The sequence below is a fragment of the Rhinolophus ferrumequinum genome, chromosome 11 (genome assembly GCF_004115265.2).
Source record: "Rhinolophus ferrumequinum isolate MPI-CBG mRhiFer1 chromosome 11, mRhiFer1_v1.p, whole genome shotgun sequence".
Classification (NCBI taxonomy): Eukaryota; Metazoa; Chordata; class Mammalia; order Chiroptera; family Rhinolophidae; genus Rhinolophus; species Rhinolophus ferrumequinum.
This window is the reverse complement of record NC_046294.1, coordinates 29,944,577-29,966,846: the sequence shown is the minus strand read 5'-3', so window position 1 is coordinate 29,966,846 and position 22,270 is coordinate 29,944,577. Positions and strand designations below refer to the sequence as shown.

Sequence of the window (22,270 nt, the reverse complement as noted above, 5' to 3'; positions counted from 1 at the left end):
ATGTCTTGGCTATTGTGAGTAATACTGCAATGAACATGGGGGTGAAGCGAGCTCTTCAAGATAGTGATTTCATTTCATTTGGATATATACCCAGAAGTGGGATTCCTGAATCTTATGGTAGTTCTTTGAGGAATCTCCACACTGTTTTCCATAGTGGCTGTACTAATTTACATTTCCACGAACAATGCACAAGGGTCATCTTTTCTCCAATCCTTGCCAACACTTGTGTTTTTTTTTTTCTTTTTTCCCCACCCATCCTCCTACCTCAACCCACCCAGTGAAATCTAAGGGTCTCTTTCTGTTTTCTTTTGTTTATTCATTTTTTTTTGCTTTTATTAGATTCCACATATAAGTGAAATTACATAGTATTTGCATTTCTCTGTCTGACTTGTTTCACTTAGCATAATACCCTCTGGGTTCATCCGTGTCATTGCAAATGGCAAGATTTCATTCTTTTGTGTTGCTGAATAACATTCCATTGGGTATGTATGTATATCTATCTAGGTATAGATCTAGATAGATATAGATATAAATATAGATATCAATGTATGTCATGTCTTCTTTATCTTTTCATCTATTGATGGATATCTGGGTTGCTTTCATACCTTGGCAATTGTAAGTAATGCTGCAATGAACGTAAAGGTACATATACCTTTTGGAATTAGTGTTGTGTTTTCTTTGGATAAATATTCAGAAGTGGAATGGCAGGGTCATGTGACAACTCTATTTTTCATTCTTTGAGGCATCTCCATACTGTTTTCCATAGTGGCTGCACCAATGTACATTTCCACCAACAGTGCACAAGCTTTCTCTTTTCTCCACATCTTCACCAACACTTGGTATTTGTTGATATTTTTTTATGATAGCCGTTCTAACTGATGTGAGGTGATATCTCACTGTGGTTATGATTTGCATTTCACTGATTATTAATGATGTTTAGCTTTTCATGTACCTGTTGGCCATTTGTATGTCATCTTTGGAAGGTTGTTTGCCCATTTAAAACATCAGATTATTTATTTGTTTGTTTGTTTGTTTGTTATTGAGTTATATGAGTCCCTTATGTATTTTGGATCTTAACTCTTTATCAGTTATATGATTTGCAGATATTATTTCCCATTCTGTAGGTTGCCTTTTAATTTTGTTCGTTGTTTCTTTTGCTGTATAGAAGCTTTTTAGTTTAATCCACCTTTTAATCTCCATAATCATAGTCATCTTTCAATAAGCAGCAGGACTACAGTCTCACAATCCTGACCCAGGAAATATCATTAAGGAGTAATTTCCTTCCAAATTAAAATATTCCTCTGAAGAGCTGCCCAGTGGAATAAAGTTGCATTCTCTGACAGTCCGTAGCCCCACCCAGCTGATCTTTTGTATACAGAAATGTGAATGTGAACTTCCAATACCAAGTCACTAAAAGCATCTCCCTGCAGCCTTGCCTATGTCTTCACTTAGCCCGTTTTACTTTTCACTGCAGCCTGTCTCAGATGGAGTTAGTGCTGCTATCATTTAAAGGCAGCAAGATATCATCAAGAAAAACAACTCTAAAATTTATCCATCTTCCTGAAGTCAATTGCCTAGGAAAGACGTGAATGCAGAAAACTTAGAGAATCAGCTCTGCATGTGTTATCTGTTTTGGATTTCCAAGTGAAAATAATTACTGGAAAGCCTGAGATTATTACCGATGCTAATATAGTGATTTTTCTCCCTCCTGTCATTTTTAAAACTTCAGTTGTATGAACTTTGATTTCCATAGCTCTAAATGAATTTTGCAATGTCAACTGTGAAGGTTGAACTGGAATATCTTTCTCCTGAAGGCTTCAGATATGAGCAAGCTTCCAACTCAGATTTTACTTTAACCTCTTTGACCGAGCTCTCTGGTGATTCTAGCCAGTTGGAACTTCCACACTCCCGTTCTTTTCCTGATGGTAAGCCAAACTTTACATTGATATTTTTTAATATCTTAACTTATATCTGTACTTCTTTAATGTCAGATATGGAAAAAGTAAATCTCGATGTCACTTACTTTGTGGTGGTATAGCTGCTGCCAATTTTGATTTCTTGAGTTATTTTTTCCCAAAACATGTAAATAGATTTTTACAAAAAGAACAGGATATTGCCAGTAGAGTGAAACGTCAGAAAACAAACTCAGAAAACTCAAAAGAATGTTAATAGTGAAGTTGATTTTGTTTTTCTGGATGCTCAAGCCTATCAAGGCTTAGTTTTGTTTGGGATAACTGGTGAAATCAGGGAGTTTTATCCATAAACTGCAGGAAAAAATGTCCTGCCATCTTTCACTTATCTCCTTTACTTATGTTTCATTTAACATAATCATATGAAAGATAATATATGCTTTACCTTCTCACTAAGAACAAGAGAATATTCATTTTGTTTATGTTATTTTATGACCTGACTTCGATTCTATATGAGTTGACAGTCATGAGAGATTTCAATGGGAAGAATTTCTATTTTGATACCTATGAGTGTTACTAATCCAGAATTGCAGTTTTCATTCCACAATTGCTCTGCAGTTTTGAGTAAATAATGGTATGCACTAACAGTGTGCAGTAATAAAATAATTCTGAAGGTTTTGTTTATAATGAATAGCTATAAGATGTCAAAAACCAATTAACTGGGCTTTGTAGAAGAACTTTGTGTAATCAATAGTATGTTAAATGTTGTTCTAAAGGAAAATTCTGTTATGATTTAGTTGTTTACCTTTCCTCAAAAAAAAAACGGCAGCATAATGTGAATGTGAAAGTTAAGCAAAGCTTTAGAGCTCTAGGTGTTACTGGGCATTAATCTTTGTCCAATAGAAAGTACTTCTAGAAAAAATGAATTATATTTAGCAACCAGAGAATTTTTCTGAGAGAATTTGTCACGTTTATTTGTAGATGTTTGAAAGTAAGTTTCATGTGACTCCCATCCAGTTACTGACTGGATTCTTTTGTGTTATATGACTTTTTTTTTTTTTTAACAGTATAGTCAGTTCTATAATCAGGAGATACCACATCCTTTTGTAAATTTTCATTCAACTGTAAGAAAAGAGATCTCCATGCTATTATTACTATTTTTTGAACCTACGAGTTCATAAAGTGGAAACAAATCAGTTCTTTACAAATGAACATAGGTTGCTACAGTAGGTGTGGACAGGAAAACAAGGTTTAAAAATGAAGTCTTTGCCAGCTTAATCATGATTTAAATACCCATGTTCCTTTCACCACTTTTTGCCTTCTCGTCATCGCTGTTTCAGCCCATCTATTTCAGTAGATTCAACTGCTGTCTATGCAATTGACATCTATAGCTCAGGTAGAAACTCTTCCTCAGAGCCTGGAAGACACTTCCCCCTCAATATCCTGGCAGTGCTTCCAATTCAACACAAATAAGCTAACTCCATATAACTGCCTCCTGCTTCTTACATTCTTATTTTTGTCAAGAACCCCTAAGTCATCTCTAACATTCTTTAGCATTTATTGCAGTATAACGTTTGTTTTTATTTGTATGCACATTAGTTTAATATTTCTTCCCTACCTCTTTGTTCACCACTCGAGCACCAGTACTCAACAGAGTGCATGGAAATAAAAGGTCTGTATGTCTTGACTCACGGATGGCCTGGCTGAGGGACTGAAAGATCAGCCCTCTTTGTATCCCCCCGTGCATGCACCTGTGTGGACCTCAAACTGTTCTTACCTCCAGGTTTTCCATAACAAGCCTCTTGTCTGTAGACAGCCACAGAGTCCTTAGTAAGCACAAATCTGACCCACCCCGCCTTTGTTTGCAATTTCTGTAACTGTGTGTGACCTGGGTTATAAGCCTGATGCTCTGATCAAAATCTGGTTTTTCAAAAACTTTACCAACCTCATGTAACCTACACATATCCTACAAGAATGATTGATATCCCCAATCACAGTTCATATTACTTCAAAATAATTTTCATTATGTTCCCCTGCCTCTATTTATTAAAATCTTACTGAGATAAAATATTGTCTTATTCCCAAATGCATATGGTTAACTTTCTAACTTCCACAAAATGTTTGTCCTATATATTAAAATCTTTGCATTCTAATTTTTGTTGTAAATACATATGTCCATGGCTCCTCTTCTATTAAGTTATATTTCTTGAACAGTTGCCACTTTACAATTGTTTGTGTCTGTGCATAATACACATGCAATAAATATGGTTTAATAAATGACCAAATAATACCATGTAGTTGATATTTTAATGAATATTTTGTTATAGGGGTATTTCTTTAAATCAAGTTACACATGTATTTTATCTGCCAAAATATTATGTTGGAATTAGTACATAATTTATTACTTGATGGTACCACTGTACAGGAGAGTATCATTATGGAATTTGTCTTTGATTTGAAACTTTTGTGGAGGATTAAGCATTTTAAGATCAGTTTTGTATGAGAGATCTTTTTTGCCCCATTTTCGATAGAGTCAAGTTGTATTAATTCATTTAGAATGCATTAATTGAATATATTTGATTGAAACTTGGTTTATAATTGAAAAGCCTGGGTTATGTATGAAAATGAAAAAAGTTGATAGTAGAAGTAGGGAAAGAGGTCTGTCCTTTCTGTCTCAGTAGTATGGCAGTATGTTTTTAACATGCTTGTGCACATATTCCCAGCTTAGGAAAATAATACAGGACACATGAATATTAGTCCACAGAAAGTTTAGCAGGTCTGTCTAGGAAGAAATATGTTCATTGTTAGCAAAAACAGAATTTACACCTTTCATTTGTATAATATCCTGAAGATAACTCATACCTACAGAATCTCAATAGTTCTTGTAAGATGTCTGTGAGGTAGAGTTCATTTATCTTAAATTTTATTCAGTAGAAGGAGAATCAAAAGACCAGAGAACTAATGTAATCACACCAAAGTCACACTCATATAGTAAGTATGTGTGTGTGTGTGTGTGTGTGTGTGTGTGTCTGTGAGGAAGGTAGTGGCAGAGATGGGAGAAGTAAAGGAGCTCTTAACCTATATTTTGTCTCTAAATTTAGTGTTCTGTTTTTCTCCTCAACACTACTTGGAAATTAATTTTTAAAAGTCATGTGGGGAAAAATGCTTCTTTGTCTTCCAAAAATGGATGTTATCAATAATCGATAATGAATCTATGAATATCCTGTCTGGATTCTGGGATATGCTTTAAATGTCTTTGAAGGATATGAATATTCCATCATCATGATCGTCATGGTCATCATCATTACCATTCTGATATTAATTATAAGCACATATATATCATTTGCGTATGTATCAGGCAGTATTCTAAATGTATGTATATATATAAAATGTGTGGGGGATTGAAATATATAAATATAAATATTTCATATATTCAAATATTTCAAATATATATATATATATATTTCAATCCCCCACATTCAGTCCTATGAAGAGTTAGTGAACATATTTCCATATCAAAGTACAAGCTAGTCAACTATTATTTCCTAGTCATTCAGAAGTTTGAAGTGGAACAGTAGGTCCTTCCCCACTGTGAGATCAGTAGTGCACATGTTTGACACATGTGTAACACAGTGTCTTATGGCCAAATGAACAATAACAAGCAAATCATTTGCACATAAATATAAAGAGTTGTTACCACTGATTCATACACATTTATAAACTACACATCTTCAGTTTCCTATAAAAATCCATTATGCATCCATCATTCATGAAAACTTCTTTGTGTCTAATTATGTCTTTCATTTTCATAATTTTTTGGTGATTGGCTCTAGTTGAAGCGTAGAGGCCCACGAATTAGAAAGCTCATCATTTGTGTGTGTTAAGTTAACATAATACAGCAGAAAGAAGATAGGACTAGTCTGTCTGGAGTTGTCCTGGGTGCAATTTTAAAAGATGTCCTGTCCCCTTGTCTGCCGTGTTTACCTCTATGGATGTCAAATTTTTAGTTAGAATGATTTACTGCTGTGCCTCTACATCTGTCTTTTGTATACTTAATGCTTCTGACACTTCTTGCCAGCTCCTTAGAGACTCCTACCTATCATTTTTATCTTTCATTGTTTTTCTAGTCCTAAATTAACCCATTGCTGCATGATATAGCATGACATTTCTTTACAATTTAAATACCTCAATACAATTAGATAGTAGCCTCTTTACAAAAAGTCTTATTTATTTTTTAAAAAATTGTTTTGTCAGTTATCCCAATTATACGAAACCAAGCCAGTACCAATAAACATCAAATTAGGCCATTGGACTACATATTTAAACAATATTGATATAAGTCACATAAGTACTTCACAGTGGTGGTAAATATACAGTGCTAATTCCAAAAAATTCAAATCATTTGGTCGTTCATCTATTTTTCCTTCTAAAGCAGGTATGTCCCACTGGTAATCATATAACTTCAAGTTATAATACCATAAACGAAGATAGGAAGCTGCGTCTCATAATTCCTTATTCATCGCATTTCACACTAAAATAAATATCTTCCCTCAAAGATTTCTTAGTGTCATGTCAGATGAAAATAAATCTGTTCTTCTGAAGTAGAACTGATTATACTTCAACTGAAAATAAATGATACCAGATGAAAATATATCTATTCTTCTGAAGTACAACTGATTCATAAGACAATTGACTGTTGTAATTTTCTAAGAATAACAGATTTCATTGTCTCATATGGCCCCAAACAAATGCCAAATTTTCAAAAAAAAAAAAAAAAAAGTGTTACACTATCCAATAGTAGCCCAGGGAGTAAACATAAACACTTTATGAAAATATTATAAATCCCCATTAAACCACATGATCTCTCTCTCTCTCTCTCTCTCTCTCTCTCTCTCTCTCACACACACACACATACACACACACACACACACACACACACACACTCACACACTCACACACCAGTCATTGCATTTTTAAGAGAATTTGACGATATTTATCTTTCTGGATATGTCCTATAACCCAAGAACTGATGGACCACTCTGACAAAATTATAGTTGTGCAAAGGTCAGTCTAAAAAAACAATCTTTATCTCATCAGGGGTGTTTTGGGGATTTATGAGGTGGGCTTTATAATGATTATCTCTTTGTCTCAGGAAAATGAAGAGCATTATTTCTAAGATTATGCAAGGAAATCCAAAGAATAGATTCTGTGTCCTCTGACGTTGGGATAGAGGGTGAACATCTAGCTAATTGCAGCCCAGAAGACCATCTCTGATCAAAAGTAAAAGAAAGGCCACTGTGCAAAATGATTTTGGTTCAGTTAGAAGGAGTTTGAGGTCTTAACTTCTTAAAATGCTGAGAACTATGACCCGTTGTCACATGACTGATGATAAGTTATGATGCTACCATCATGAACTATTTGCATTTATTAGGTGTCTACTCTATGCCCATCTCCCTGCCAGCCTCTGTGAGAAATTTGAAGTGTTTGGAAGGTCCAATGCTTGCTCCAAATGTACTCTCTAAATCTAGTTATGAAAAAAAAATCCATAAAAGTAATTGAAAAAAGTCACTGTCTCATCTTGCCTGTCTCTTTCAGGGCAGGAACATATCAGCTGGGAGAATAGTGCTTTAGCAAGGTAGTTCCCCAAACCAAAGTATAGTCCATGAAGCATTTTCATTACTATCATCAGAATACTTGCAATTAATGAAGATTCTAGGATCTCATCCCAGCCCCTTTATATGTAAATGCTGTGGATATAATCCAGAAATCCAGATTTCAGGAGTTCTTCATGTTATTTCCAAATGTACTAAAGTTTGCAAACTGGTATTTTCTGTCATTAGTCATGCATGATAGGCTCCCTGCCGTGATCATTACATTATGACATTTTTCCAAATAACTTCTGATCATAGTAATCTACGATCAATGATAGCCCTTTGTCAGCAGTCTTTTTGTATAGTGGTTATTAATCCATTTATCTACATGACACAGTGTTTTCCTGTTTTTCTTATATCTGCATATTACCGCAGATGACTTCAAACCCTTCTAAAAAATCCTCCTTCTCTTTTTTTTTTAAATATAAAATCTCTCTTTTTTTTTCTGTATTGCAAGCCCAGAGTTCCATTGCTATGGATTGATATCAATGTAAAATGTTTATTTTCTGCATTTAATCATGCATATAAGTGTTTTAGCTGTTAGATATTTGGTGTAACTTTCAATTTAATTTTATCAAATAGGAAATAAATTCCCATAGTACAAGAGATATGCTGTACTTCTGTTCCCTAAAGAGGGATCAGTAGAGAGCTCTATGAACAGAAGGAACTGAATTGCTTTTTCCTAATATGACTTTACAAGATGGAATGAGTGATAGAAACCTTTACTTCCTTGGTGGAAATTTTTTAGTATAACTCTCATCTCTTAATGACTCTGCCTAGGGGCCTTCAACTCATTCTGTCTCAAGAAGAGCAATCTAGCTTCATATAATATGCATATGTTGGCTGCCTTGATAAAATTAAAAGTTAATGCTAATGTAAAATGAAATAACCCCAACAATTGTTAAATGCCTGCTGAAAGTATTCTACTAGAAATTGAGTACATAGATTGTAATTCAAAATCATGAATTAAAAAGTGGCCTTTCTGAAACATCCAGGGAGTGCTAATGGAAGTATTGATAAGTGGCCATTGCATTACTGTATAATACCTGGTGGAGTTCACTAAATTGTATAGAAATAGAGACAGATACAGATATATAGATATCTCTTCTCAAAGGTTTGCTGGTACCATGTCTTCCTTCCTGATACCAGATGAAAAAATGTTTACTGTGATTTTTGCAATAGGCCTTGGTAAATTGGCTTACCCAACACTTTATACAAAAGATCTAGGCTTGTGGTGAATGTTTATAATGAGATTCTTAGGTTGGCATGATGAAATACAGCCACTGTCTTTGTTCATAAAGCTCTTTTGGGAAGCAATTGACAGAGAGCTCTCTCTAAAGTAGTGGATAGGTTCTCATCTAAAGTATGGAATAATTTATGCCTCTGGTAATGTATAGCCAATTATGGAAAATGTACTATAAGTATTATTATTTTAAAGTATAATAGATTCAAGATTCTTTTGTAATTAATCAATTTCACTTTAATTCTATTTTTTTTTAATGGGCTAGAAAGTAATGGGGCACAGGTACACACTATGAAATTAGTCAAACCAAGAATATATGAAGTATGTCCATGTGTAAAAATAGAAACAAAATTGAAAAGCAGTATTTTAGTTATATGAGCAGGAGGATAGAATTCAATGAGTAGGCTGAAAAAGAGACTTAGATATTTGATCGATATATCTCCCCATTTTCCATTTCCAGTGTTCTGCCTACTTACATTACTCCCTTTGGCTTCTCAACTCAAATATTGGAAGGCCATTCATATTAGTTGCTGTAAAGACAGCAGATAATGAATCTGAAAACCAAAAAGTGTTCTACAAATACACGTATCACTGTGAGTTTCCTCAATTAATTCTTGAAACCATGTGAATTTTAGGTCAAACTCGCTTCAAAGTGATTTATGATTAATTCCAAAAAGACAAAGATCTGGGAGTATTGGTCTAAACATCTTTGGTAATATAAGAATCCTTTTCTCATCATTTGTTGATTTATTTTCCATTAACATTGAAAAAACTATCTTTCTTCTTTATCTGCCCTGCAGATAAATTACTTCAGAATTCTTATCTGATCCCACAGTAGATAAGCACAATTCAGTGTTTCATAGTTCTTCCTTTTCACTGAACATTTGTTCCCAGTCAGTCAAATTTCAGAATTCAAGCTCCCTTTCCAAAGCCACAGTGGAGACAAGTCTCAAAGCAACAGTATTTAAAGAAGTGGTTGATTCTGTAGCAGAGCCAAGAAAGTGGGCTTCAGAAATCTTTTGACTTCTACATACAAATGCTACACATTTTGTAATTTCTGATGAACACACAAATAACCACAGAGAGCTTGGTCATTTTTTTAATTTTGTTTTGTCTTGAAAGTCAAGCAAAATTTTCTTAAGTTTACCTCACGTCCTCATTATATGGACTCTTTAAAAAATGAAATTTTAAAAAGTAGAGTTTTATTAGCTCCATAAAACACATATACAGACACTTTTAATTTGAATTGAGAGTGACCATTTATCACAGAAAAAATAATGAGGAGAATTAGTAGAAATTCCAGTGTATAAATTGTTTATTATTTATAGGTCAGATATATATATATATATATATATATATATATATATATATATGTAGGTTTCACATCATATATGTATATATATAGTGAAATATATATATATATATATATATATATACACACATACACACACATATATATATGTACACACATATATAATGTGAAACCTACTAAAATGTAAGCCACCGTAGAAGGATACAAATTAATTAAAAGGAGACTAAAACATGGTGTCTGCTCTTAGTATTATAAAAGAGATTCATTACCTCAACACTTGCTAAGTATACAATGTACTTTGATATACTATATTAATGTGTGTGTATGTTTGTGTGTGTGTGTGTGTTGCCTGGGATGGTAACAGCCTATTCTCCCTGACATCTCCCAGACATCACAGGCATCCCTTGCCTCATTCTCATTCTTAAGTGTCCAGCAGTTGTTAGGGTCATCCTTTCAGTCTTAGACCTGTGCTCTCATCTTACCCTGAACTTGTTCAGTATTAGGATCTTCAGTAGTCGATGGTTAAGAAGAAAACAAATAAAAACAAAAGGAGAGCCTGCGTGGAGGAGTTTGCAATATTGTGACTGTTAATGTGTCCATGTCAGTTTAATGTTAGTCATTAGATTTCCTGAAAAGTTGAGGTAGAGATGAGTCTCTTCTAGGGCTCACATTCTGTGTTTCTGTGTCATAACATCTCTTTGCGATAGTCCCTCCCTATTATTTCTTTCTAACGTACGCCCTTCCAAGTCATGACTTGGCCACCATTTTAATCCTCATCCACACTAGATACCTGATCCCCCACAAATATCACATTCTGTTTTGTATCCACTGCTCCCATGTTATCTCACTCAAACCTACCTGTTGGATCATCTGTGCTTCCTGCACAACTCCAGCCTCTGCATTGCTGAAAACCCTCGTCAGAATACAGGAGCCATCGCAAATGATTCAGAATGAACACCTCTTTGCACTTCCCGGATCCAGTGAGGCAAGAGGTGAAAGCAGTGTTCTTCTCTCTCCTAATGTAAGTTGCAAAGGTTAGAGAATGGCAAGGGATTTAGAATGGTTCTGGAAATTCAAATTAGAATTTTAATATTATATCTTAGTCACATGATGAATTAATTAAACTTTTCCAAGCTATCCTGGAAAACTAATAGTCTGTATTATATTGTTTCTTAGGGGAAGGGTTTTCTATCATCCGTACAGTGGACTTCAGAATTTAACTCTGACAATATACACAGCTGTTTATAAGTTGGGACTGATCACTCAAGGGAAAATATGAGGTGACCATCCATTATAGGTATACCAAAGGCAAAATCAATGATAAAGAATACGTGTGCTGGACTTTCAGAAGACTAATCAATATGTCCCAAAGAGAATTCAAAAGGAAAGGCATTTTAAAGAGGGGCAGACTTTTTAATGGAAAGGAGAAGGTCATTACTGGGGAATGGAGTGATGTAGATTGAGTACGGAATACGGAATCATAAAGTATCTATTTGTGTGCCTACGTATGCATTTGTTTGCTAGTTTATTTTTTTCTACCCCTGAATGCATACCTCTTGCTTCCAGTATGAATACTCTGTATTTCTCCTTGGGAATTAATCTCTTTTCTACTTCTACCGTGTTTCCCCAAAAATAAGACCTAACAGGAAAGTAAGCCCTAGCATGATTTTTCAGGATGACATCCCCTGAACATAAGCCCTAATGTGTCTTTTGGAGCAAAAATTAGTATAAGACCCGGTCTTATTTTCAGGGAAATATGGTAGAAGATATAGTTTGTGGTTATAAAAGTACAACTAAATTATAGATCAACCTGGAAACCACTTGAAGTCTAGCTGAACAGAAGTTTTATAACTAAGGATATAAACAAAAAGTCACATTGCGACTGGTTGGGGGGTGGAGATGCAGAACGGGGGGTCCTACACTTGTGTGTCATGGTTGAGCATTGGGAGGGATATCTTGGCCGGCTGTGGAGGGCCCCCTGGAGGAGCAAGGGACTTTAGCCCCACCTGGGATTCCCCAGCCCCGCCCGAGTACCAATACCAGGAACAGGCACCTCCACAACATCTGGCTGTGAAAAACAGTATAGTTTCTGACTGCCACACCAGGGAGGAAGACTGCAGGGGGCCCAGATGTCCTCTTGAGGGACCCATGCACAGACTTGCTCCCAGGCACTCACTCTGGGCTCTGGCAGAAGGACAGTGATTCAGGAGGCATCAGAGACATACGAGGAGAGACTGAGTTCTGTGGCTTCAGGCAAGGACTGAAGAGACAGTCACCATTTCCCTGTGTAGAACTTTCTTCCTGTGCAGCCATTAGACAGATGCCATCTTTCTCATGTTGTTCCTTTCCCAACACACACACACACAGTCCAAACTGAATCTGCATTGACTTGGTAAACTACAGTCACTCTACCAACTTGCTCCACCCTGGTGACTCCCAGGGACCTCACCCCACACAACCTGCTTAATATCTAAGGCACTTTCTCAGTAAGTAGTCAGGCCCACACACATTGCACTCTTTCTTGAACAACTCCTGGGGTCTATGGGCCTCAGGTGGACAGTGTACTCGGTGTACTCTGAGACTTTTGCTGAGTAGCTCCAGGCTCAGGCTCAGCACTGGCATCAAACCAGAATACACATTAACCTGTGGAACACTTGTCCCATACTGGTAACTCCCTGAGGCCCTGCCTCAACCAACTCGAGTAGCACAGGAGGCTCTGTCAGGGATTGAGTCTTATGGGAGCTGTAAGGAAGCAGCAGGCCCTGGGGTGTTTTGAGCTTTTTGTGGAGCTGTCCCAGGCCCGGTACTAGTTGCAGCCATCCTCAGTTTTCAGTGTGACCACTTACATGTGCCTCCAAATCCAGCATAGGCAACCATCAACCATGAATTAATTCGTAACTCCTACCATAATCCCCAGCTGGTCACAGCCAATGTTGACCTGGCCTGCACTGGAGCCCCTCCCAAGAAGCCCCAGAACCAACATACCTGGAAGTCAGCTTCAGATCACAGCAGAAGACCACTCAATTAGTCCCACAGCAGAAGACCACCCAACAAGCTGCACACACAAAGGGCAGTCTCAATAGACACCAGAGCCCACTGGGGCAAATCCTACTCCATGGAGTAGTGAAATATATATATATACATATATACATATGTATACATATATGTATATATATATATATATATTTTACAGCAGCCCATAAGCTGTGGCTGTGGCCAAACCCCACAACCAGTCAGCCTGAGGGTCAATCCCACCCACTGAAGTGCCAACCATAATCGAGGCTCAAATATAACAGGAGAGCACACACAGCCTACACAAGGGACACTCCTTCAGCACCCGGCTCAAGTGACAAGGGAAACTGTGTCACTGTTTCCCACAGGGCACCAATTACATAAGACCACCCAGCCAAGACTGGGTGAAGTAGCAGATCCACCTAATACAAACAAAAACAGAGAGGCAGCCAAAATGAGGAAACAAAGAAATGTGTCCCAAATGAAAGAACAAGAGAAAATTCCAGGAAAAGAACTAAACAAAATGGATGCGAGCAGCCTATCAGAGAGTTCAAAATAGTCATTATAAGGATGCTCAAGGAACTTAATGAAAACTTCAACAAAAAGATAGCAAGCATAAAAAGTACATAGAAACCATAAAAAAGAACGAGTCAGAAGTGAAGAATACAATAACTGAAATGTAGAATGCACTGGAAGGAATCACCAGCAAACTAGATGAAGCAGATAATCAAATTAGTGATTTACAAGACAAAGTAGTAGAAAACACCCAATCAGAACAGGAAAAAGAAAAAATAATTTAAAAAAAATGAGAATAATTTAAGAGAGCTCTGGGATAACATCAAGTGTAACAACATTTTCATAATGGGGGTAGCAGAAGGAGAAGAGAGAAAGCAAGGGATTGAGAACACATTTAAAGAAATAATGACTGAAAGCTTTCCTAAACTGGTGAAGGAAATACACATATAAGCCCAGGAAATGCAGAGTTGCAAACAAGATGAACCCAACAGGCCTAAACCAAGACACATTATAATTAAAATGTCAAAGATTAAAGACAAAGAAAGAATCCAAAAAGCAGCAAGAGAAAGGCAACTAGTTACATACAAGGGAACTCCCATAAGATTTGTAAGCTGATTTCTCAACAGAAACTTTGTAGGGAAGAGGGGCTTGGCATGTAATATTCCAAGTGATGAAAATGGAGACCCATAACCATTCTACTCAGTAAGGCTATCATTTAAAATCGAAGGAGAGATAAAGAGCTTCCCAGACAAGAAAAACCTAAAGTGGTTGATCACCACCAAACCCATATTACAAAAAATGTTGTAATGGGGCTTTTTTAAGAAGAAAAAGGGGGGAAAACAGAACATAAAAATGAATAATAAAATGGCAATAACTATGGATCTATCAATAATCACTTTAAATGTAAATGGCTTAAATCGAAACACTTAGGGTAGCTGAATTGCTTATATATGGAAACTAAAGAACAAAATAAACAAAAGAGAAACAAACTCACAGATACAGAGAACATTTTGATGGTTGCCAGATGAGAGGAGGTTGTGACGGTCAGTGAAAAAGTTGAAAGGATTAAGAAGTACAAACTGGTGGTTACAAAATAGTTATGAGGATGTAAAGCATAGGAAATATAGTCAATAATATGGTAATAACTATAAATAGTGCCAGGTGAGTACTAGACTAGTGAAGGGGATCACTTAGATTGTATAGATGTCTAACCACTATGTTGTACACCTGAAATTAATATAAAATAATATTGAATGTCAACTGCAATTGAAAAATTAAAAAGGAGGGGAAAAAGCAAAGGGAAATAAGAGGTTCAAATTTCCAGGTATAAAACAAATAAATCATGAGGATGTAATGTACAGAATAGGGAATATAGTCAATACTATTGTGATAGCCTGGTACAGTGTCAGATGGTTGTTGGATTTACCATGGTGATCACTTCTTTAGGTATATAAATTTGAATAACTATGATGTATACCTGAAACTAATATTATATGTTAACTATATTTTAATAAAAATCTTTTAAAAATGATATAGTTTGTACCCCTAATTTAAGCTGTGGCTGAAGTCAGCCTTCCTTCCAAGTATTTTAATTATTGGGCCAATAGATTCTGTATTAGTTATTGCTCATTTGATTTGATTTTTCTGTCACTTGCAACAGGAAAAGTTCTCAATGGTAGTTGTGGTGATAAATTTCCAGGTTTTATAGAATAGTGACAAGAAAAGACTTGCTTGAACAGAGTGGACTATCCATGCTGTGGGTTAGTAAAAGTTAAGTATGGATAGAAAAGTAAGCCTCAAATGCTAATAGCATTATGCTAAATTAATAGCATTAGCAAGTATAGTTGATAAGCACCTTGCTATTTGTTGGAGACACATTTTAGCTTTCCTCTTTTTTTTTCTGGTCAAGGCCTGGAAACATCAGACTGGGCCCACAGCCAAACAATCATTCTTAACTCATGGAAGTCTAACAAACTCTGGCCTTAACCTCTGCTCTCAAAATTCCTGACTATATTCTTTTGCAGCTAAAATAGATGAAAACTAAGCCTCATATAGAAGTTTTATGTCCCTAAGACAGCACTGAGATTTTTGTCTTCCTCCCACTAAAGAGAGATTTTTATTTAATTTGTGGGAGGAAGAGGAAGTGGCTAATCTTAGGCTGTTTACAGAAAAACTCCTCTAGAGGCCTAACTTGTCTGATTCAGTTCTATTTCAGGGTGGAATCTGTGAGGGTCTTTCACGTTCCTGTTTTTTCTTATTTCATGCAGGGATGGGACCAAGGCAAAAATTTATACTTTTATAGCTACTAAGAAATGTCATATTTAACCATCTGGTTAGGAATTGGGCCAAGGATTCTTCCACACTCTGGGAAGCTACAGCCATAGAGTATATTATACTAATGACTCCCTATGTGTCTATATTTTCAGATTACCATGGTGGCAAAGTCAATGGATTTTAATTTCCTTATATGAGGAAACTGATTTGATTTCAGTAGATGGCTTTAGCACTAAATATCTAACACCTATCTGGACCATTGTGGTATATAGCAAATGCAGCTGTTAGTCAAGTTTCTTTTAAGAAACCTCCTTTGCCACATTCTAATCATGGTGTTAGTAGATAAAACCACATTCTCTGTGAATTTGTCTGACTGATTTATGACCATAGAGTATCTTATTGACTTACAAGGAAGATTAAGCTTGTCCGATCACAGTGGACTTCAGGACTTTAATTAGGAATGCTAGGCTTACCTTCTGGGCTTGGGGAAAGGCTATGGGGCTGAAATGGAGACGAGAAGCAATCATGAGGACAAAGCCTAGTATTTTAGAGTTTAATGATGGAAAAAGCCCAGAGGTAGCAGAGCCAAGAGATAGATAGTAATGCAACGTATTAGTAGAAATCAGGCTCTAACTGAAGTTAGACTGAACCCAGAGCTCAGTTAAATTAAGTCCATTATGTTTCTTTAAACCAGTTCATATCAGGATTTATGTAGCTATTCGTAGTTTGGTACACTAGGGAATATGTTCTCCCTCTGCTGCCTCCCTTGGAAAACTCCTTTTTTTTCCCCCCACAATTTTTCTCAAGTATTACTTCCTCTGCAAAGCTTTTTTTTAGACAGTTTGGTAGTTGGTCAGTATATCATAATCTTTATCATATAACACAATGACGTGTAGTTCTCTGTATTTGTATATTGTAAATTACTGTCTGTGTCTATGAGTTTTTGTGTTTGTTTTTCTTATTCATTTGTTGCTTTCAGTTTTATATCCCACATATGAGTGAAGTCATGTGGTTCTCGACTTTTTCTGTATGACTTATTTCACTACTCAAGATCCATCTGTGTTGTTGCAAATGGCACTATTTCATCTTTTCTTGGGGCCAAATAATATCCCATTGTATATATGAGCTGTGACAATTAAGTTTGTGAACTTGTTACAACAATATAGCTAAACTTTTTTGCTATCAGAGGGATTATTCATTGTAAATTTGTACCAACTAGACAAGCATTTAACCAAGTTTACTATTTGGAAGTGCTTAAAAGGCTGCGTGAAAAAGTTAGACAACCTGAACTTTTCGTCAACATTTCATGGCTCTTACATCACACAATGTACCAGCTCACATGGCACTGTCGGTGAGGGAGTTTTTAGCCAGAAAACAAATAACTGTATTGGAACACCCTCCCTACTCACCTGATCTGGCCCCCAACAACTTCTTTCTTTACCTGAAGATAGAGGAAATATTGAAAGGAAGACATTTTGATGACATTCAGGACATCAAGGGTTATAGGGCGACAGCTGTGATGGTCATTCCAAAATTGCTTTGAAGGGTAGACTAGGCACTGGCGTTGATTCATAGCTTCCCAAGGAAAGTACTTTGAAGGTGACCGTAGCGATATTCAGCAATGAAGTATGTAGCACTTTTTCTAGGATGAGCTCGCAAACTTAATTGTCTGACCTTATATGTACCACATCTTTTTTATCCAGTCACCTATCTAAGGACACTTTGGTTGTTTCCATGTCTTGACCACCGTGAATAATGCTACAATGAACATAGGGTACATATATATTTACATATAATGTTTTTAGGTTGTTAGGTAAATACCCAGAAAAGGGATTGCTGGGTCATAAGGTAATTTTATTCTTAATTTTTTGAGGAACCGTCATACTGTTTTTCCTAGTGGCTATACCAATTTACACTACCATCAGCAGTGAATGAGGGTTCCTTTTTCTCCACAACCTCTCCAGCACTTGTTATTGTCTTGTTGATAATAACTAATCTAATTGGTGTTAAGCGATTTCTCATTGTGGATTTGATTTTTCTAGTAGCTAGTGAAGTTGAACATTTTTTCACACATCTGTTGGCCATTTGTATGTCTTCTTGGGAGAAGTGTCTGTTCATGTCCACTGCCTATTTTTAAATGGATTTTTTGTCTTATTGAGTTGTATGAGTTCTTTATATATTTTGGATATTGGCCCCTTATTGGAGGTGTTGTTTGCAAATAACTTCCATTCGGTTGTTTGCATCTTTGTTTTGTTGGTTTCTTTTGCTGTGCAGAAGCTTTTTAGTTTGATATAGTCACATTCATTTATTTAGCTTTTACTTCCCTTGCCTTTGAGATCAAATTCATAAAAATCCTCTCTGAACCCAAGGTCTATAAGTTTAGTACTTTGCTTTCTCCTGTGCAATTTATTGTTACAGGTTTTAGGTTTAGGTTTTTGATCCATTTTGAGTTAATTTTGGTGTATACTGACAGATAGCCTCATTCTATTGCACATGGCTTTCCAATTTCCCAGCACCATTTATTGAATAGACTTTTTCCCCCCACTGTATGTTTTTGGCTACTTTGTTGAAAATTATCTGCTCATATATGTGTGTGTTTATATCTACGTTCTCAATGCTGTTCCATTGGTTTGTGTGTCTTTCTTTCTGCCAATGCAATGTGTTTTCATTGTTGCTTTGTGGTATAAATTGACATCAGGGAGTGTGATATCTCCAGCGTTATTCTTTTTCTTTAGGATTGCTTTGGCTATTCGGGATCTTTTGTGATTCCATACAAATCTGATGACTTTTTTGTTCTATTTGTTCAAAAAATATGATGGGACTTTGATAGGGATTACATTAAATCTGTATATTGCTTTAGGTAATATGGCCATTTTAACTATGTTGAACTTCCAATCCATGAACATGGAATATCTTTCCATTTCTTTGTGTCTTCTTCAATTTCTTTTAATAATGTTTTATAGTTTTAAGTGTATGGGTCCTTCGGGTTTTATTCATAGGTATTTTATTCTTTTTGTTACAATTCTAAACAAAAGGGAAGTTTTTTTTTCATTTCTTTTTCTGACATTTCATTGTTAGTATATAGGAACACAATGGAGTTTTGTACATTGCTTTTTATATCCTGCAATTTTACTGCATTTGTTTATTGTTTCTAATAGTTTTTGGTGGAGTCTTTAGGGTTTTCTATAAAAAGAATCATGTCATCTGCAAAAAGTGACAGTGTGACCTCTTCATTTCCAATTTGAATTCTTTCATTTTTTTTTTTCTTACCTGATTGGTATAGCTAGGAATTCCAATACTAGTTGAATAGCAGTGGTGAGAGGGGGCATCCCTGTCTTGTTCCTGATCTTAGAGAAAAAGCATTCAGTTTTTCATCATTAAATATAATATTAGCTGAGGATTTGTTTTATATGGATTTTATTGTGTTGAGGTACTTTCCTTCTATACTCATTTTATTAAATGCTTTAATCATAAATAGATGTGTATCTTCTCAGATGCTTTTCCTGCATCTATTAATATGATCATATAATTTTTATGGTGTTTATGTGGTGTATCACATTGATCATTTTGCCTGTGTTGTACCATCCTTGTGCCCCTGGAATGAACCCCATTTGTTGGTTACATATAATCTTTTTCATGTATGTTGTATCACATTTGTTAGTATTTTGTTTAGGATTTCTGAGATCTTAGTCTGTAGTTTTCTTTTCTTGTGCTATTCTTACCAGGTTTTGGTATCAGGATAATGTTGGCCTCATCAAATAAGTTGGGAAGTATTGCCTCTTCTTTAATATTTTGGAAGAGTTTGAGGAGGACAGGTATTAAATCATCTCTGAATGTTTGGAAGAATTCACTAGTGAAGCCATCTGGTCCTGGACTTTTGCTTTTGGCTTGGTTTTGGATGATTGTTTCAATTTTCTTACTGTTGATCAGTCTATTTAGATTTTCCAGCACTTCATGATTAGTCTAGGATGAATATAAATATTTCTATGAACTTGTCCATTCTTATAGGTTATTGAATTTGGTGGCATATAGTCCTTCATAGTATTTTTGTATAATCCTTTGTATTTCTGTGGTATCCATCATTAACGTCTCATCTTTCATTTTTTCTTTGGTTATTTGTGTCTTTTATGTTTTTTCTTTTGTGAGTCCAGCCAGGGATTTGTCAATTTTATGAATCTTTTCGAAGAACCAGCTTTTTATTGCTAATTTTTCCTATTGTCTTTTTGTTCCCTTTTTCTTTTAATTTTGCTCTATTTTTTATTATTTCCTTTCTTCTGCTGACTTCGGGTTTTATTTGTTCTTTTTCCCCCTAGTTCTTGTGGTTACCAGAGGTTAACGGGTGGAGGGGTAGTAGAAGAAGGTAAATGGGGCAAATATATGGTGATGGAAGGAGAATTGACTCTGGATGTTAAGCACACCATGTGATATATATATATATATATATCAATTTTTATACATAAAAATTTTTATACATAAAAATTTATACGTAAATTTTTATACATAAAAATTTATACATAAAAATATATATACATATTGTATTACAGAAGTACATGTTTGATACCTATGTAATTTTAATAACCAATGTCACCCCAATAAATTTAATAAAGATTTATAAAAAATAAATTACTGTCATTTATGTTATAATGTTTATTTAGCTCTTGTTCTGTGCCACATTATGTCAAGCTTTGGGGATTTGGTGCTGAGCATGACAAACTTGGTTTGTGCTCTCTGTGAATTACTCAACTGACAGATTGTTGATCATTAAAGATGCAGTGTGTTTTAGCCAGAGGAAGAATTAGGGAAGCTCTGGAAGATGGCTTAAAAACAAATAATTACATATGTCATATATTTTGGGAGTTGCAAAAAGGGGAAAAGCACAGTGCTAAGTATGATGATTTCTAGAGCCTAGGATTGGCTTCTTCATCATGATATTTTGTTTTGTTTTAAATCATTTAGGGCTATTCAATTCTAATATACAATAGAAACATGAGCAAATTTACAAATTAATGCATCATTCGAAACATATTTATTTCTGAACTTTTCTTGACTAACAACGATCTACAAAGATAGTAAATCTTTATTAAATATCTACCTTTTCCTTAATTTATGTCTTAATTTTTGTGAGTTGATGCTTGGCATTCATAAGCTATATATCTCAGATCTTCAAAGATTTCCCAAATGAAAACTGCAAAAATATTTACCAAAGTAGATAAAATCTCCTTGAATCATTTCAAAGTGAGATATATAACTCTATGTGTTCCCACGCCCATGTTTGCTATCTTCAATTTTCACTAACATTTTATTGTCTATGTTGTAAAAATATTACATTGACTAGAAAACTCATTGAAAAGTTTTAAAAATGTTTTCTCTTATTTCCTTGTATACCATATTGTAAATTATGTTCAAGTGATAGATCAATAGTGAGTTTGACAATTCACTTTTGAGAGTATCTAAAACTATCATGCCCAGGCTAAGAACCAAGAATTTATTATGTCTCTTGGCTTTATTTTTTTCTTATAACCCATTGTCTTCAGTGAGACTTTCGCTCTGTCTTATGCAAGAGCCAATTTTCCCCCAAAATTTGCATATATGACTTTTCAAGAGTTATCATTTAAGTAATAAATGAAGAAAAGATAAGAAGAAATAAAGGTTATGAGGCTGATGCTAGCTTTGAAAAAAAACTAAGTAACTTACATCATTCAACTTTATAAATCAATACATCACAAGTGAATCATTGTTGATTGTCTGTATTGTGAAGAATATGGAAACCATGAATCTCAAGTTCATGAATGCCATGATTGTGGAGTAGTAATATTTTTGTTGTTGTTGTTGTTCAATGAGACTGTAAGTAACATGAGGTAATGCTTTGCATATTCAAACTATGTAAATAAAACATTGAATATATCTGGGTCTCAGTTTTTCACCTATGGAATAGGTCCATGAGGCTATATATTTATTACCATCTCACAGAGCCTGTCAAGTATTAACATACAGCTTATCAAATGAAAGGTTGACCAGAGTAAAACCCTCTTGAAATTGTACTAATGATTTTAGACACAGCACTCTCAATTATGATTATAGTCTATTGACACCTTTGTATTCATTTATGAAAAAATCATTTAGAGTTTGGGATCCAACTGATGTTGGAACAAAATGAAGCAAACTGACCCCCTTTGAGATTCGATTTGAGATATTAGCTTCCTATTAACCTTAACCTACTCATACAACTGCTTAGGTCTAGGGTAGAACAGACAGCAACCAAAATTTCTTAGGAGTATCTTATCCAGAATTTCTAACTGCCCTTAACAAAGTCTCTTAAGATATGTATTTCCAGAATGCCATTAATTAATTT

General features: G+C 35.2%; 1 protein-coding gene across 2 annotated transcripts in view; it reads left to right on the top strand.

Annotated features, from left to right (window-relative positions):
* Window positions 1-1,460: 1,460 nt before the first annotated feature.
* Window positions 1,461-22,270, top strand: part of ANO3 (anoctamin 3) — a 344,736-nt gene continuing 323,926 nt past the window's right edge. For both annotated transcript variants that reach the window (XM_033120578.1, XM_033120577.1), the window contains exon 1: window positions 1,461-1,925. In XM_033120578.1, the coding sequence (XP_032976469.1) occupies window positions 1,760-1,925 (166 nt within the window). In that variant the 5' untranslated portion in view covers window positions 1,461-1,759. The remainder of the gene's footprint in view (window positions 1,926-22,270) is intronic.